Raw genomic sequence first — 17493 nt, 5'->3', positions numbered from 1 at the left:
AATTATTCCTTACTCATCAATGAAAATAAATGATATACATGATCCAGAAAATGATGTCTGCTGCCATTCAATGCAATTGAAATTTGTCTTTTATTCTATGACAGTTATTATTAAATTATATATTGTAATGAACTTATTAAGTTGTAGCAAATATAGAAAGGTTTTTTAACCGTTTATTGTTCCTAATTTTACTTACTATTAGCACAATTGCTACCATTCCAATATTTACTGCTTCCACAAGTGCAGGATTTGCTTATGCATGTCAAACCTGTCTGACATTCCAAATTTATTTTACAAGGCTGATGTACTCCGACCTCTTCAATTAAATCATTAGAACATATTCAACTTATATCAGAATGTAGTAAAACATAATCAATTAAAATTTAAGCTTTTGTGAACATTCCAGCAAAAGAATGATACTATAATCAGACAAGTCAGAATTTGCCCACACTTCCAGAACACCTACGATTACTGCCGTTGTTTTTGTGGTGTTCGTTTTGTTTAGTTTCTATACAGTGTTTTCCGGACTAGTCTATCGTTGTGGTTCGTTTGTTTCCTCTGTGATTTAAGTTTCTGTTCGGAATATCAGTTAAAGTCGTTGTGTTATCGCTACCTCTTTGTAACAATTTACAGCTTTTCGTGCATCCACAATCATACAATTCAATAGCATAATAACAAAGCAAGTTCCAATTTGAAAATATTAATACTGTCAGAATGGCATAATTGTACAAATGGAAAAATAAAACCAGTCCGCATATGTTCGTATAGATGCCAAACAGAAAATAAATCCAAGAGTTTATTAGAAAAGATAACATGAAATGAGACCCACGAATTAAGACACAAATAGCTTAAGAGTCACTCAAACTTGTCTATTTATTTCACAGTAGATTATCAGAAAAAGAAAACAAGTTCCAAACGTATGACAATGAATGAAAAACACAAACAAATACACACAACAGTATACCAAAACACAATATAGACAAGTTTAGACTGAACGACAAGAATTCAACCAAAACTGAAGGTATTCTGTATGAGAAAGCAGTTGCTACTCCACATGAGAAAAAACAATTGCTAGAGAAAAACAAAACAGGAAGCTGAAGGCGGGAAAAAAATCTTTCGATATTAAGAAAAAATATTTTGAGATGTCAAAATTATTCCTTACTCATCAATGAAAATAAATGATATACATGATCCAGAAAATGATGTCTGCTGCCATTCAATGCAATTGAAATTTGTCTTTTATTCTATGACAGTTATTATTAAATTATATATTGTAATGAACTTATTAAGTTGTAGCATATATAGAAAGGTTTTTAAACCGTTCATTGTTCCTAATTTTACTTACTATTAGCACAATTGCTACCATTCCAATATTTACTGCTTCCACAAGTGCAGGATTTGCTTATGCATGTCAAACCTGTCTGACATTCCACATTTATTTTACAAGGCTGATTTACTCCGACCTCTACAATTAAATCATTAGAACATATTCAACTTATATCAGAATGTAGTAAAACATAATTAATTGAAATTTAAGTTTTTGTGAACATTCCAGCAAAAGAATGATACTATAATCAGACAAGTCAGAATTTGCCCACACTTCCAGAACACATAAGAACACAGCCGGTTTTGTGTGGTGTTCGTTTTGTTTATTTTCTATACAGTGTTTTCCGGACTAGTCTGTCGTTGTGGTTCGTTTGTTTCCTCTGTGATTTAAGTTTCTGTTCGGAATATCAGTTAAAGTCGTTGTGTTATCGCTACCTCTTTGTAACAATTTACAGCTTTTCGTGCATCCACAATCATACAATTCAATAGCATAAGTACAAAGCAGGTTAAAATTTCAGAAAATATTAATACTGACAGACGGGCATAATTGTACAAATGGAAATATAAAACCAGTCCGCATATGTTCGTATAGATGCCAAACAGAAAATAAATCCAAGAGTTTATTAGAAAAGATAACATGAAATGAGACCCACGAATTAAGACACTATCATACGCACATGTGGGTCATAATAGATAGCTTAAGACACTTAAACTTGTCTATTTATTTCACAGTAGATTATCAGAAAATGAAGACAAGTTCCAAACCTATGACAATGAATGAAAAACACAAACAAATACACACAACAGTATACGAAACACAATATAGACAAGTTTAGACTGAACAAGAATTCAACCAAAACTGAAGGTATTCTGTAAGAGAAAGCAGTTGCCACTCCACATGAGAAAAAAACGATTGCTAGAGCAAAACAAAACAGGAAGCGGAAGGAGAGAAAATTAGAAATTAGAAATAAAAATAACTCTTTAATAAAAATTATTATCGGAAGAAGAAATATTAAAAGCAAGCAGAACTTAAATTTACAGCTCGAGATTCTGGCTTTTTTGGTCTTCTTGAAAATGTTGTTGGTACTGTTTTTAAATCCCTTTACCAAGAAAAAATTATTTTGCATACGTACGTACCGGTTATAGCAACTGTGGATTTTATCAAACACAATCACAGGTTTGAACGTCGCTTTCAATTTAGACTTGTTTTATATATAAATTAATTCACTTTAATTAAAGTGTATTTTTTTCTTTCTTTCGTTTTTTCTTTGCCTTTTCGCACATTTCTTAGTTTGAAACTGAATGTGTTTTGACGAAAATACAGACTTCATTTCTTATGCTGTCAAAATTTCATTATCTTTGTTGAAATCAATATTTGGCACCACTTTCGGGAATTTTGGATTCTCGATCCTGTAAAACTTTATACTTGTTTGGCCTTCTAAAAGTTAAGTCTGGTACATTTGATAACTATCATTTTAGGATCAAAGGACTGTAAGAATAAATATTTGAATCTTAGCACTGTAGTATGTTATAATAGAAAAAAACTTTTTAAAGAAAACAGGTTAATAAGTTGTTATTTTGTATGTATATTACACTCACTTTGTGTGCAATTCTTTGTAGAATTATTGAAATAAAAATCATCTGTACACACACACTTTGATACAGTATTGCTACACACCGCATTCGGATCACTGCATTGATTCACTGATTGTGTATCTTTGTTGCAAGCAGTACCTGTCTGTATTTCTAAAATGTACAAAAATTCATTACAGATCAATGGCCTACAGTTTTTTTTCAAATACATGCAGTGGCGTTCTTGTTGCAACAGTTAAAAATGCCAAATACAATATACAACTATTTTACAATTATGTATTATATTTCAATAATAACAACAAATACCACTGTATAATGTATGATTTAATGTTAACAGTGGTTTTATTCCTCCAGTGTATTTATCCAGAGGAAGAAAATTCCTAGTGATTTTTATCCACCAACATATATTCACTAGATTCTTTTATCCAGGTCCAGTGTAATAAAATCAACGGTACCAATTTTGTTGCACCAGATGCGCATTTCGACAATACATGTGTCTTCAGTGATGCTCGTGGCCAAAATATTTGAAATCCAAAGCTTATATAAAAGATGAAGAGCTATAATTCAAAAGGTCCAAAAAGTATAGCCAAATTCGTGAAAGGAATCAGAGCTTTGCATGAGGGAGATACATTCCTAAAATTATAATAATTTTTAATATTTTGTAACAGCAAATTTTATTAACACAAAAAAATCCGTATTTTCATGCCAGTACCGAAGTACTGGCTACTGGGCTGGTGATACCCTCGGGGACTTATAGTCCACCAGCAGAGGCATCGACCCAGTGGTAGTAATAAAATCAACGGTACAAATTTTGTTGCACCAGATGCGCATTTCGACAATACATGTCTCTTCAGTGATACTCGTGGCCAATAAAACGCGAACTGGTTGCAGTGATGAACGTTTAGAGTTGCAATTACGTAACTTCTGTTTCGGAGTGTGTGTAAAAAAGACAACTAAATAGTTCTTCTGAGGTCAGAACGTAAACCTTGAGCATTATCTTCAATTCATTTATGTAAATTAAATTTATTGTCCATTTAAAATATTTTGACTTTTAATTGGACTGCACGAGAGGGTGACATTTAAACATTTTCTCCCCCTAAGCCATGGGGAAGAGTTAATAATCAACCTCGTGTTATCCAATCAAAATCTGGCATTATGACGTGAAGCATAATAATTAAGTTTAATTACTGATATGAGCTTTTGTACGGGGCGCCGAATGGGACTTGAACTTTTTGTAATCAAAATCAATTTTGTGTCCACAAAATTCAATTCTGTCATAACAAAATCTTTTTTGTCTTCCAAAACTATGTGACAAGACTTTTTTATGAAAACTTCAATTTTGACAAAAAAATCATTTAGGTCATAAAAAAAAAAAATTTTGAAGACAAAACTCATTTTTGTCGCGAAAAATATGCAAATACATACTTAATTTATTTGAAGGCCGTACATTGACCTAAATGGTTTACTTTTATAAATTGTTATTTGGATGGAGAGTTGTCTAATTGGCACTTACACCACATTTTTCTATTTATTATTTGCATACAAAATTGACTTTTGTTACCTGATATGGAAATCAAAACACCAAAGTCAATTTTGTGATACAAAATGTGTACGCAATTAACATGTTGGTTAAATTAGCATCTTGTAATTTTGATATTAAAATTATTTTTTAAGTAGACAAAATTAAGTTTTGTTAGACAGAAGTGAAAAAACCCACAGAATTGAATTTTGTTATGATAAAAAGGAATCTTGTCATCATAAAAATGAATTTTGACTACAAAAATGAATTCAATCTGGTGTTTATTTTTGTGTAGACAAAATTTACTTTTGTGTTAAATTTCCACTTCTGTTTAACAAAACTCAATTTTGTCTACAAAAAATAAACACAAAATTCAAATTTCAGTTTGGTATGCAAATTAGTTCACAGAATCCAAATTAAACTACTTTGCATACAAAATTGACTTTTGTCGCCAAATTTTCAAATTAGGTAAAAAAAGTAAAGTATGTGTTACAAAAATGAATTTTGTCATGACAAAAGTAACTATTGTCCACTAAAAGATAATTTTATATGACAAAATTTTAATTTGTAGTACAAATGTATGCTATAAATTTTGTTAAACTGAACCCATTTTTGTTGAACAAAACTCACTTTTATCCCTACAAAATTGATTGTCTAGTACAAAACCACAAGAGTCCCATTCGGCGCCCCGTATTTTGTAGTAGCAACATTGATTGTCCAGGAATTTGAATATGTAGGCTTGGTTGACGATGTTTTTTGTTTCCAGCGACGCCGATGATGTAGCATTTTTCAGGGGCCTTTGATGACCTTAAATCTGTTTCAGGAATCTTCTTTAGCGAAGTATGTGTTTCAATGCCATTTCTTTTAGTTGATTCTTGTCCATGGTTCATTATTGCTTGCATAGAGTAAGTAATGATTAATTAGAACAGGGAAATTTTATAAATCAACTTTGAGTAGATGCGTTTCCAAAAACAAATTGGTAAATGTAGTTTACTTGCATGTATACTTGTATACTATAATGACATATGATAGAGACACACAAATAATGTTCGTGGAAAGAGAAGATCAAATGGTTTGTGATTATGTAGAAACATCAAAACTCGTTCTGAGTGTCTCAAAAACAAACTATTGGTAGGTTTAAGGGAACTTGTTTGGTTATGATATGAAATCTAATCACGGTTTAAAACATATCCTTCCTGGCTTAAACAAGACAGACAAGATTAAATGATAATGCATCTTATTTAGTCAATCGTCCTTCAATAGACTTGAACGTTTTACTTCATCCTAAAAGTCTAGTAAGAATGGAGAAAGAACTAATATTGCTGCTTCTCTATACACATGTATTCACGTGAGAAACATATCTACGGAAACTAGCAATCGATTTCATTGCAATACAGTACAATGTAAACACTTTCACACGTTTGGATCATCAGATGGGTATCGCTGAAAGTTGAAAGTATGCTTAACGCAACCGATGAATTTTTGATAGTGTAAGAATCTGACAAGTTATTCCATTTCCCGCTTTGAAGCAAAGCACCCACGAAAGCTTTTATCGAAGTAAATGATCCTCAGAAAGTATCAACAACGAAGTGTATCACTGCTCAAGTGAGCTTTCTTCTAAGTACACGACTATAGAAACATCAAAATATCTTCATACACACAGGATGGTGATATGACAACGGTCTTTTGTATGCCCACCTACAATAGTAGGTGGGTAATATTGTAGGTGGGTAGGGTATCGTAGGTGGGCATTATGTGTTCTGGTCTGTGCGTCCGTCCGTCTGTCCGTTCGTTTGTTCGTCCGTTCGTTCGTCCGTCCGTCTGTCCCGCTTCAGGTTAAAGTTTTTCATCATTGTAAAACTTCGTAAATAACTTATTACTACACAAAACTTCGATCCCCACAATAACAAACAAATATTCTTATTGTATGCTAACTAAACCATTCCATAAAAAAGATCAAGACACATGTCTGTTGAGGTTGATATACTAACCAGGGCTGTTATCTGTTTTCTTTGTTTTACCCGCCGCTATCTGAAAAGATATACTTGTTTATTACAGTCTTTGATGAGATTACACATGTTAAAGTAGTTCTATATGCTGCACAGTTTTTTAAATTATGATAATTATGTAAATCTCAATGATAAATATCTTGAACGACTATTTTTGTTTTTATCAAAATTCAGCATATCTTTTTTTTAACAAATTACAACTTATCATAATTGTCTTCGTGTTAGACCAGTAATAATCAGGTAATCAGGTAATATTGATGATATGTACACTGTGTATATATATACATCGTGTGTGTAGTTTTAAACATAGCACATGCCATAAGATTGATTTGTCTGTCATGGAGAAAGAAGGAGACCAATATTTGTTTTTTTCTCATTATCAAACAACACGGTTAGAACGTATATTAATTTAGTTTTGACATTTCACTGTTCTAAAGCAAAACAGGGGTCATTGTTAAGATTGATCGGAAAACAGATAAAGCAGTGAAATACATAGCGATAACAAAATATAGAATTCCAACTTGAAGAAAAAATGAATCAAAACTATTTCAAAATACGTCTATTCCGGATGTAGGGTACCAATATAAGTCGGTTTTCAACATCGCTGTATTGAGCCAAACCTTAATACGATTGCGGCTAATTGTCCATTACACTTCTAACTTGTATTTGACTTTTTTCTTCTTCGTCATAGCAGATGTTTTCTTTTTTAATTTTAGTTTTTTAACAATCCATTTCACTTTATTTGGTTAAGATAGACATTCTGTCAACATTTACATCATTAAGTACAGTCAAAACCATACTATGTATAAAAGAAAAAATGTATCAAATAAGTAATCACAAAACAACATAGGCACTGGCTACGGTTACATGGAAATGTAACAATAATAAAAATATTATTGTTACATTGGAGACTAATTGCCGGAATGCAAAGTTGGGTAAGGAACCGACTAATTACGTATGTAACAATAATTATTGAGGCTACGGTTACATTGCGTTATTGTTACATGAAAAACAGCAATATACGCTGGATTTATTAAATTTAAGTCTTCTATAGTTGTGTTGCTTATTTTTTTCATATGTACCAAATAATACTTGTAATAATAACAAATAATAAATATTCTTATTCAACAAATTGTGTTTGAATAGTTTTACGTATTAATGGTTTTGATGTTTTTAAAGATACTGTCCCAAGTCAGGAGCCTCTGGCCTTTGTTAGTCTTGTATGATTTTTAATTTTAGTTTCTCGTAAATAATTCGGAGTTTAGCGTAGCGTCCATTATCACTGAACTAGTATACATATTTGTTAAGGGGCTTGCTGAAGGACGCCCCCGGGTGTGGGTTTCTCGCTACATTAAAGACCCATTGTGGCCTTCGGCTGTTGTCTGCTCTATAGTCGAGTTGTTGTTGCTTTTAAGTTGACACATTCCCCATTTCCATTCTCAATTTTACCTCAGATAGGTAGTGTCAAAGGCAAAAATTATAGTTCAATGGTTTGTTGTTGGATTTGGGTGAAAAATTTAAAACTTTGGATTGGTTTAAAACGAAACTGATTTAATAACAAGACACAAATTTCATACAACTATACAAACGCAGTTCTGAAAAAAATGATATAATCAAAAGTCAAGTTTGCTAACTGTGAATTTCTGTATACATGTATCCCGCATGGAGGACGTAATTTCGTTTCAAAATCAGATGGAGCCCAAACAAAAGGTAACTTTTTACTTTTTTTTTAAATCTTTATACCGTATACAAATATTGTTTGGAGAGGTTTTAATATGTCGGACTTTAAAATACTCCAAAAACCACTTACTGGATTTGTATAGAAACTCTCATTGTAAATACAAATAAAGAAAGAAATTGTATGTAATAATTGTATGCATTGTAAATATAAAATAAATGTTTTCAACTTTTATTATTTAGTACATATTACTAGTCCCATCGTACATTGCCGTTTTTTCATGTAACAATAACGCAATGTAACCGTAGCCTCAATAATTATTATTACAGTTGTAATTAATCAGTTCCTTGCCCAACTTTGGATTCTGGCAATTAGTCTCCCATGTAACAATAATATTTTTATTATTGTTACATTTCCATGTAACCGTAGCCAGTGCCAACAACATAACGTATGATCATAGTACAGCCTGAGACAGCTATCGGCGTTCAAAACTCGTTTTTGTATATAGTTTAGACCGTTGGTTTTCCCGTTTGAATAGTTTTACACTGGTAATTTTGGGGCCCTTTATAGCTTGTTGTTCGGTGTGAGCCAAGGCTCCGTGTTGAAGGCCGTACATTGACCTATAATGGTTTACTAGTACTTTTTTAAATTGTTATTTGGATGGAGTGTTGTCTCATTGGCATTCACACCACATCTTTCTATACCTATCTAAATATCAGAAAGCCAAAGGTATATATATATACACTGAAATGTTATTAGTTACTTTTAGTATATGACCAAAAGGGAAAAGGCAGGGGTAGATCAATCCATTTTAAAGGCGGTGACAATTATGGGTTCCAACCACAGGATAAAGTGAGGTTCCAACTATATTTCCACATTTAAATGTATCCGCCACTGACGGGAAACATACGGGTATAAATTGAAATAATGAAAAAGAAAAACATACCAAATGAGTCACATTCAGGAAAATGGCAAACACAAATAATCTCAACTGCATTTCACCTCTGAATTAAACATCCATTTGATATACAAACACTAAAACCTAAAGGAATACAAGTTTTTTTTTTATCTACAACAAGTGTGAATCCCTTCCTGATCGTCTTGTTATCTACATAGAGGGTATTCCAGGGCTTTAAATTATATTTTGTACAGGTTACAGTGTTGTCAATAAAGTAAACAAATGAAAGATATATGTAAAACTATCTTACAGAGTGCGACATAAACTTATAACGAAGGTTTCTATTGTTAAATTGATGTGTTAACCCTGTAGGAACCTCGTTTGTCTGATATGGATTTTTCAAAATATTAGGATAAGATAATTTCAAGTCCAATTTTTATCAAATGATAACCATAGTTGGGCATATAAATAAATCAAACGAGAATGTTCATACATTACAATCGTATGTAATCGCTGATAAAAATTGAACCGTTATGTATGATAGGAATTAAATGCCTCTGTAAAATATTCTTATGTCGTACTGGAGTTACATCACTGTCCTAGGTTACGGGATTACAGATGGCATCAGCAAAATTGTTTAACTCCATCCCACTATGTGTGTGTCTGTCGAAAGTCAGCAGTCTGTTATTCAGTGGTTGTCATTTGTTGCTTGTTTTGTATATAAACCAGACCGACGTTATCTTTCTCGTTTGAATTTTGTTTTACATTTGTCATTTCGGTACCTTTTATAGCTTACTTTGTGATACGGATTTATTTTTATTTTTGACCTATAATTGTTAACTTCTACGTTATTTGGTCTATGGTGGAAATTTCCTTCTTGACAATCATACCACATTCTTTAATTTTTATTGGAAAATGATGTAAAGAAAATATATTCAAGTTGAAATGATAATTAGTGTTTAAATGTACTATGTCACAGTTCTGGCAAACAAACCAGACAAAAAAATGCTGGTATTGGAGGATTCCAACTGAATAAACAACGAATAAGAATGGAAGATAACTATACAGGGAAATATTTTCTTAATGTTCTAAGAATTTAGATATTTTTTCATGATCTTGAACAAAAACTTCCTTCATACCAAGATCACCGTATGACACAACAAATTGTTAAAAATTCATTTTCTGGAATTAGACTTAAAATTAGATATGTTGACATCCCAACAAAATGACTATTCAATCACGTATTATTACCTCGAATATTTCATCTTCATATTCGAATTCTCGTATCTTCCAATGCATGCGTTCTATTAAAATTTAAAATACCAAATACTTTTGCTTTTATAAAGTGATATAGCGGTATATAATACATGGTGAGATTCAGCATGTCAAAGAACCCAAAAATATCATTATATTTCAGTTTTATGAAATTAAACCGAGTTTCATTTTGACCCATTTCAGCTCAGTGTCTACCAATTTGATAACAGGGCTCAAATTCCAAAATCAATAGACACGGTTAGAGTCACTCAGCTCTAAGGAATTACTTTTTTGTTAGAATCAAACTAAGTTTTATTTTGGACCCTTTGGAACCCTTTGTACCATTTGGGCCTTAGTGTGGACCAATTTGAAAGTCATTCAAATATTTAAAAGTCTAAATACACGGTTATATAAGACATATCAAAGATATACACAATGATTCAAAATTAAAATGAGCCCCAGGTCTTTAACAAACGGGCTCAAAATTTCGAAGTCTTTAAAAATAACTAGATTCAGCATAATTCGAAACCTTCTACTAGACCCCATTATAATTGATAAAATTATGCAAGCAATTTATATTTATACAGAGTAATATTATAAAAGTATTGATTTTGGTATGATTTGGTCCTAAATTTTAACGGTTAAAGCCATAACCCTTAAAATCAATTCAAACCTTCCCTTTTTGTATTGATACTTGTGGTACAATTTTATTGATAGACTCTTGCTCAAGTTCTTACCTGGAAACCAGAAAATCCTTGTTTTTCTCCCTTTTTGACCATTTATTCCTGCGGTTTTGGTCATAACCACCAAAATCACAGGTAACATGCCTGTGCCCTCCACAATCACAATCTTAAACTGGTCTTCAAGGGTAAATATCTGGGTATGGAGAGTTGTCTCATTGACACTCATAGCATCGTCTTCTGTATTTAATTACACTGCAAGCAAACTTAAAATGGTCAGAACAGACATACACTTGAAAAAAACATCAACATGATCAAGTCAGAACATAAAAAAAAACCAGTATCAGTGGTGTTAGTTTGAAATCTCAACTGGAATATTTATGTGTAGTATGCCATGGGACCCTGGCACAGTTGAAAACTTCTAAAATCGAGATTGACTGGTCCAAAGACGAGCTGCCATGCAGGTATGTCTGTAACAGGTATTATATATTACATCAGTATCCCTACAGACATGATACACTCATTAAACTGGACTACACTACAAGAAAGCAGACAATATACTCTAGATTGAGAATACTTTACAAAAAAGTCCATCAAATCGTAGCAATCTCTTCTGCTTTTCTCATACCATCAATAGGATTCGACCACTTTTTCGTGAGATGTCAGATCTTTATTCCGGGTTCAGCTAGTTGATTTTGTTTTTCAGTATACATGGTGCAAGTTTGCATACCTTTCTTTATTGAGCAGAACTTTTCTCACATGCATTACTTTACCGATATATCCGGCTTTCATTCACGGGAGAATTTTATAGCGGGATTTAAGTCTTTTACATAAGCATGGTTGGTGGGACAGTTGATATTTAGTGAGCGAAATATTTGAGGCGATTTGGCAGTGGGACGAGTTTGCATCATTCGTTAGGGAGATCAAAACAAGATGTCTGCGCCCATGACGAAATGTAAAAGCTGAAAAAAATACTTATTTATTAGAGATATGTCGTCCTCTGACAAAACCGATCTTACAGCACCTATCAAAAGTGTTGAGGCAAGTTTTATAACACGCTTAGATATAGTGATAATAGTTTTAAAAGCTAAATCACAGCAGCCGGTCATTTACAGTCTAAATTATTTTAAAAAACATCGCTAAAAGTATTCTAATTAAATAAGGACTCTTCTTCTTCTTACGTAAATCCCTCCAATATTGGAGCACTTGGAAATAAATCCAATATAATTATATTGTTAAAATCACTAATATGTACGGTAGTCGAATAATCCTCCACCAGTAGAATAGTGTATTTACATCCACAAGTGCAAAAGTTTAAAATTCTGTACACAGGAAATAACGTATTCAAATGTCCATTTAAGATAGTTAAAATCTAAAAAATCATATTATCTCAAAAGGCAAGACATTCATTTCATCCGATAAAATAAATAAGTTTGATAAACGAAAATTCATGAAACAAGGTCAAGCAAGTCCAGTAGTAGCACACAGGTAATTGGGACATGGACCCCCCTTTTTTGAGCCCACTAAAAAAAGTTTTTTTTCCTTCAGTATTAATACAATTTTCTACATACATCAAATTCTCAACAATCTATTACTAGCTGATAACAATGCCATTTTTACTATCCATACGAGTCCACTCCAATGAAGTGGAAAAAAAGGGGGGTTCATGCCCCAAATACCTGTGGTTCAGTGAATCAGGGTCTGTTCGCGCCCAATCATGTTCACGTCCACTCACGTTTACCCCCTTTCATGTTCGCACCCTACACTTTTGCACCAAAACTCTGTTCGCACTCTACACGTTCGCTCCCAAATATCTTCAATCTTCATGATCTTTGTCGTCATGACAGAGTATTCTCAAATACACTATGAATTATACAAATCGTACATTGTATCTTCATATTTTTTTTTTGTTGTAAAAAATAATAATGATCGAGTCAAAATTGGTTGTGAGTTAAATAATTTGTACACAAGTTTTTGAAAGTGTATTGCTATAAATATTTAGCCATGATGGCATCATATTGTCATACTTGTCCAATCACACATGAGATCAAAGGAGACAAGCTGTTAAAAACAATTATATTTCATGTTTTTCATTTTAAATCTTCAAAGTTTTAGTCATAACAAGCTAAATATATGCAGTTATTTGCATCAAAGCAAGTTAAAAGATCTTAGAAGACTTAAAACATGTAAAACAACAATCATGTTTTTTAAACACTAAAAGATAACACCAAATTAGGCTGTGTATAAATACCAATTAGCAGTAATCATACTTAATTAATATTTGAAAATTAATAATCAAATAAAAAAAATAATTATATGATGATTCCTCAAATTTCGTTCAAGAAAATAAAATTATTTGGTATATGTATACATATAAAAAATATCTAATAATTAAACTAATTTCTTATACAAATCGGGTGCCAATGGACTTCGGGGGCGTACATGTGAGGTGCGAACATGTAGGGTGTAAAAGTATATATTAGGCGCGAACAGACCTGATACCTGGTCCAGTATGGGATCCATACATTAAATCAGAAATCAACAGAAAAATCAAGAGGGTCTAAATAAGAGGAGCATGTTATGTATCAAACAAACACAATAACCATTCCAGTGTTAGCATGATGTTCCAACACTTAAAATGGACATCTCTGGAACTGAACTAAGAAGGAAAGAAGTACAATGAAGTAAGACTTGCTATGCCCTATAAGTATAAAATTAAAAAAACAACAAAAAGGCAATATCAAAGGAAGAACTTCTAATACCACCAAATAGACTGTCTAGCAACATGCATGACATGCTCAGAGATGCAACTAATCGTCAGACCTGTCAGACCATGCTGACCTAAGGGGCGGAATTTAAGCAGGTCTGGCAAAACTCGTTGCTGTGCAGGACCTGATGGCCGGCAATATTTTATTCTGCTTGAGTCAGCCACAACTTAATTCCCTGTCGGTCCCAGAAGAGTATTTTGTTTATAAAATTGTGATTTTACAACCAATTTGCATGATTAAATAGAACAACAATCAAGGCTTCGATTACAAACATGTAATAGAGATCGGGAGTTCAAACTGTTTTAATGATAAATATAATAGCCTGATGCAACTTCCAAATATCCTTCCTTAAAAAATGAAAAGAAAACCTTTTGCAGTATAAATTTCAGTTTTGAGATCGTATGTTTGACATCGTCAATTTATTGAAATATTTATATCAAACGCAGTTGATTAGTTGTAACAGAGAATACACACCATTGGTTTGAAAAATAATGTAACTTTGACATCCGTAGCAGAGTTAAAAAAAAATATATGGGTCACTAAATATTCATAATATATTTCAGATCGTCTAGATCTGTTGTTTTGATGTCAAAGATTATTTTGTTTTTTAAACTTTTCTTTCTAATTAGTTTTAATCCAGAAAAAAGTAAAAACATTGCCTGAATGTACCTTAAGTTTAATATCTGTATCCAAATTCAATTAATTAAAGCTGTAATCAATGTTCACAAATTGAATGCTTTGTTTACAATTGTTGAAAGCCATGTGCTTTTTGGTGGGGAAATTCGGGAACCCCTTACTAACAGGAAACAGTTACATTTCATTGTTATTTATAAACAGTAAGAATTTCTTTTTTATTAACTGCCATCATTTATTTATGAAAAATTAATAAAATTTCTTGAGGTAAAACTGATAATACTTTTTATACTCTACATCTACATGATCAAGGGGTGTGTAAAATAGAAATGAGGGAGGGGGCTGTTTTTTTTTCATAATATTACAAACATAGGTTATTTTGAGTGAAAATATAGGTTTAGCAGGAGTGTGATGAGTCTGGCAAAACTTGGTATCCTATAGGCCCCAATGTCTGACAGGAAAAAAAACATGTTTGCATCTCTGATGCTTCCTTGGAATCCAACTGCCATCGGCCTCTAGTGATTATCTAGTGGAAAAACTCATTCTTTCCAGGAACAATCCAGTATTGGAACGCTCTCCCTCTTGGAGTTAAATTAAAACCATTTGGGAGGAGCAGGGTGGTTCTATGTGCGCACCAAACCAATGGAAGTATAATCAGTTTGCTGACTTTAGCCATTATCTTGCAGAAGCAGAAGTATAATCCTTTTTGGGGGACTCTGAATAAGGAGCAATTTTCTGATTTAGCTACCTCCCTATCAAATTTGTCAGGGGAAAATATTTGCAATCTATCTCTGCTTGAACCAGTGCCTTTTTTTTCATTTTAAGCACTATTTTGTACACTCAAAGCAGGTACACAGTAGGAATTTAATCATGTTTATAGACATATTAGATGATATGTACATGTATCAGCCTCCAGTGACTGAGTCTTTTTTTTGGGGGGGGGATGTATTCCTTTCAAGTGTACCTAATGTTAGCTGCTCTGTTTGTGATTTGATTTTATATGTTATTAAAATCCTCTTTAAAGCTAAGAACTGCTTCAGGGCTATTTCGGACAGTTTTAATTCGTGGAAGAAGCTGAAGTGCCAAGAGAAAAACCACCCACCATCAATAGGAAACTTAAAAACCTAGTCAATTAAGATTGAAATCGAATGCACCCTAGAGGTATAAGTGGAGGGATGTGATCTCATAAATATGTTTAACCCTGCTGCATTTTTGCGCCTGTCCCAAGTGAGAGCCAATGGCCTTTGTTAGTCTTCTATTATTTTAATTTCAGTTTCTTGTGTACAATTTGGAAATTTGTATGGTGTTCATTATCACTGAACTAGTATATATTTGTTATGGGGCCAGCTGAAGGACGCCTCCGGGTGCGGGAATTTCTCGCTTCATTGAAGACCTGTTGGTGACCTTCTGCTGTTGTTTTTTCTATGTTCGGGTTGTTGTCTCTTTGATACATTCCCCATATACACTCAATTTTATTTAATAACAATGTGTTTTCTTTCCAAAATTAAAATTGAAAACATATGAATAAAATTTAATGTTTTATGGGAAGCTTTAGTTTCCCAAAATATATTCCACTGAAGGGTAATTTTGTATAATATCAAATACATGTTACATGTATATTATCAGAAACGTTATCAATCCAAGCAGCGTTCAGACTTTTTCAACATAAATAACAAGTCTCAATTGCTAAATTCTTTGAAACTGGTTTTATAAAATGAACTCAGTTTTATTTAAGAGAAGAAATTATTTGTAAAACTGAATAGGAGGATTGAAGTCTTTGAAATAGATGTTCTGGTTGTTAAAATGATATTTTTTCTATCATTTTTCAATATTGTCACGATGAACAACAGACACAAAAGATAGGGCTTATAAACAAGGAAGACAAACAATAAATGATAAAATATAAATTTATCTTACAAATGTATGTGAAGATTAGGTGTACATAAATGTAGTTATGTTTACATACATAAATATCTGTTTACTTGCTGTAATATTCTAAGATAAAAATCAACCAATTGAATCCTTTTGGTGTTTGGTAACAGCACATGTTATTCAAATTATGTATTATTTTGAATGAATAAATGAAAGAATGAATTAAAACCCCTTATTGCAGACATAAAATTCAGATATTAGTCAATTGTCTTTTTTACAAGCCTGCTGGAATGCTGTGCATAAAAGTATTGTACATGGTCATTAAATTATATAAAACAAGCTTTAAAAGTGTACAATACAACAATTATTAAAAAAAGGAAACAATACATGTATACATAGGTACATGTATTTATAAATATTTCAGATAACAGATATCCTTTATCAGTATGGTAATGATGATGGGAAATGAATCATATCAATCTATTTTGGGCCTCGGTGGCCGAGTGGTCTTAGTAGTTACTTCTGTAATCCCTAGCCAGTCAACACTGAGATTGTGAGTTCGAACCCCCTAGTGCAGTTGTCCTAAGCTTCTTTAATCTTAACTGATTGTCAGTTTTCAGTCAAAGGTTGTGGTTTTCTTCAGGCACTCTGGCTTCCTCCACCAATAAAAACTGGCCGCATTGAAATAGCCTAAATGCAGTGCTTAAAAGTGGTGTTTAAAACATCAAAAATCAAATTAAATTTATACTGATTTAACTAAAATAATCTTTAACATTATACAAATTATAAACAAAACCTTGCATGTACAATTCTAAATATCAAAGTTGATGCACATTAAGTATTTAAAACAGAGCCTGCACACTAAAACAATAGTAATGTACCATATGACCTGGTTAAGATCTAAGAGTTAAGTTATTACAGCTATTTTCCTAAAGCGTGTAGTTTAAAGGTTTGGTTGGCTTGCTTTCTAAAATTATCCAAAACATTATACAAACTGAAGTCCAACAATCTATTGATTTCAGATGTCAAAATTGTATATGGTGTTGGATCAAACATTTATACTAACAAAGCAAGCTAACAAATAGCTTCAAATCAAAGACTGCATACATATACATCCCTGGCAATAAGTATTTCTTCTTTTAACTGAATGCAATGGTTGTATATTTACAGGAGAAATGGAAGCTATTACCAGCATTCCTGAAAGTAAAGGGATTGGTTAAACAACATATTGATTCATTCAACTTCTTCATCAATGTAGAGGTA

At 32.4% G+C, this 17493-nt stretch overlaps 2 protein-coding genes across 2 annotated transcripts in view; one reads left to right on the top strand and one right to left on the bottom strand.

The window, feature by feature from the left end:
- LOC134688175 (receptor-type tyrosine-protein phosphatase eta-like) overlaps nucleotides 1-11186 on the bottom strand; it is a 138796-nt gene extending 127610 nt beyond the window's left edge. The window contains exons 1-3 of the mRNA XM_063548646.1: nucleotides 11015-11186; nucleotides 2926-3072; nucleotides 1346-1465 (exon numbers count right to left, since the gene is read on the bottom strand). Coding sequence (XP_063404716.1) covers nucleotides 1346-1465; nucleotides 2926-3072; nucleotides 11015-11186 — 439 coding nt within the window. The remainder of the gene's footprint in view (nucleotides 1-1345; nucleotides 1466-2925; nucleotides 3073-11014) is intronic.
- Nucleotides 11187-11860: 674 nt separating this feature from the next.
- LOC134688573 (DNA-directed RNA polymerase III subunit RPC2-like) overlaps nucleotides 11861-17493 on the top strand; it is a 39822-nt gene continuing 34189 nt past the window's right edge. Inside the window, exons 1-2 of the mRNA XM_063549378.1 lie at nucleotides 11861-11998; nucleotides 17401-17490. Of these exons, the coding sequence (XP_063405448.1) occupies nucleotides 11948-11998; nucleotides 17401-17490 (141 nt within the window). The 5' untranslated portion in view covers nucleotides 11861-11947. The remainder of the gene's footprint in view (nucleotides 11999-17400; nucleotides 17491-17493) is intronic.

Source organism: Mytilus trossulus, chromosome 10 (assembly GCF_036588685.1).
Source record: "Mytilus trossulus isolate FHL-02 chromosome 10, PNRI_Mtr1.1.1.hap1, whole genome shotgun sequence".
Lineage (NCBI taxonomy): Eukaryota > Metazoa > Mollusca > Bivalvia > Mytilida > Mytilidae > Mytilus > Mytilus trossulus.
The sequence above is the reverse complement of the archived record's forward strand: the minus strand, read 5'-3'. Positions and strand labels throughout refer to the sequence as shown.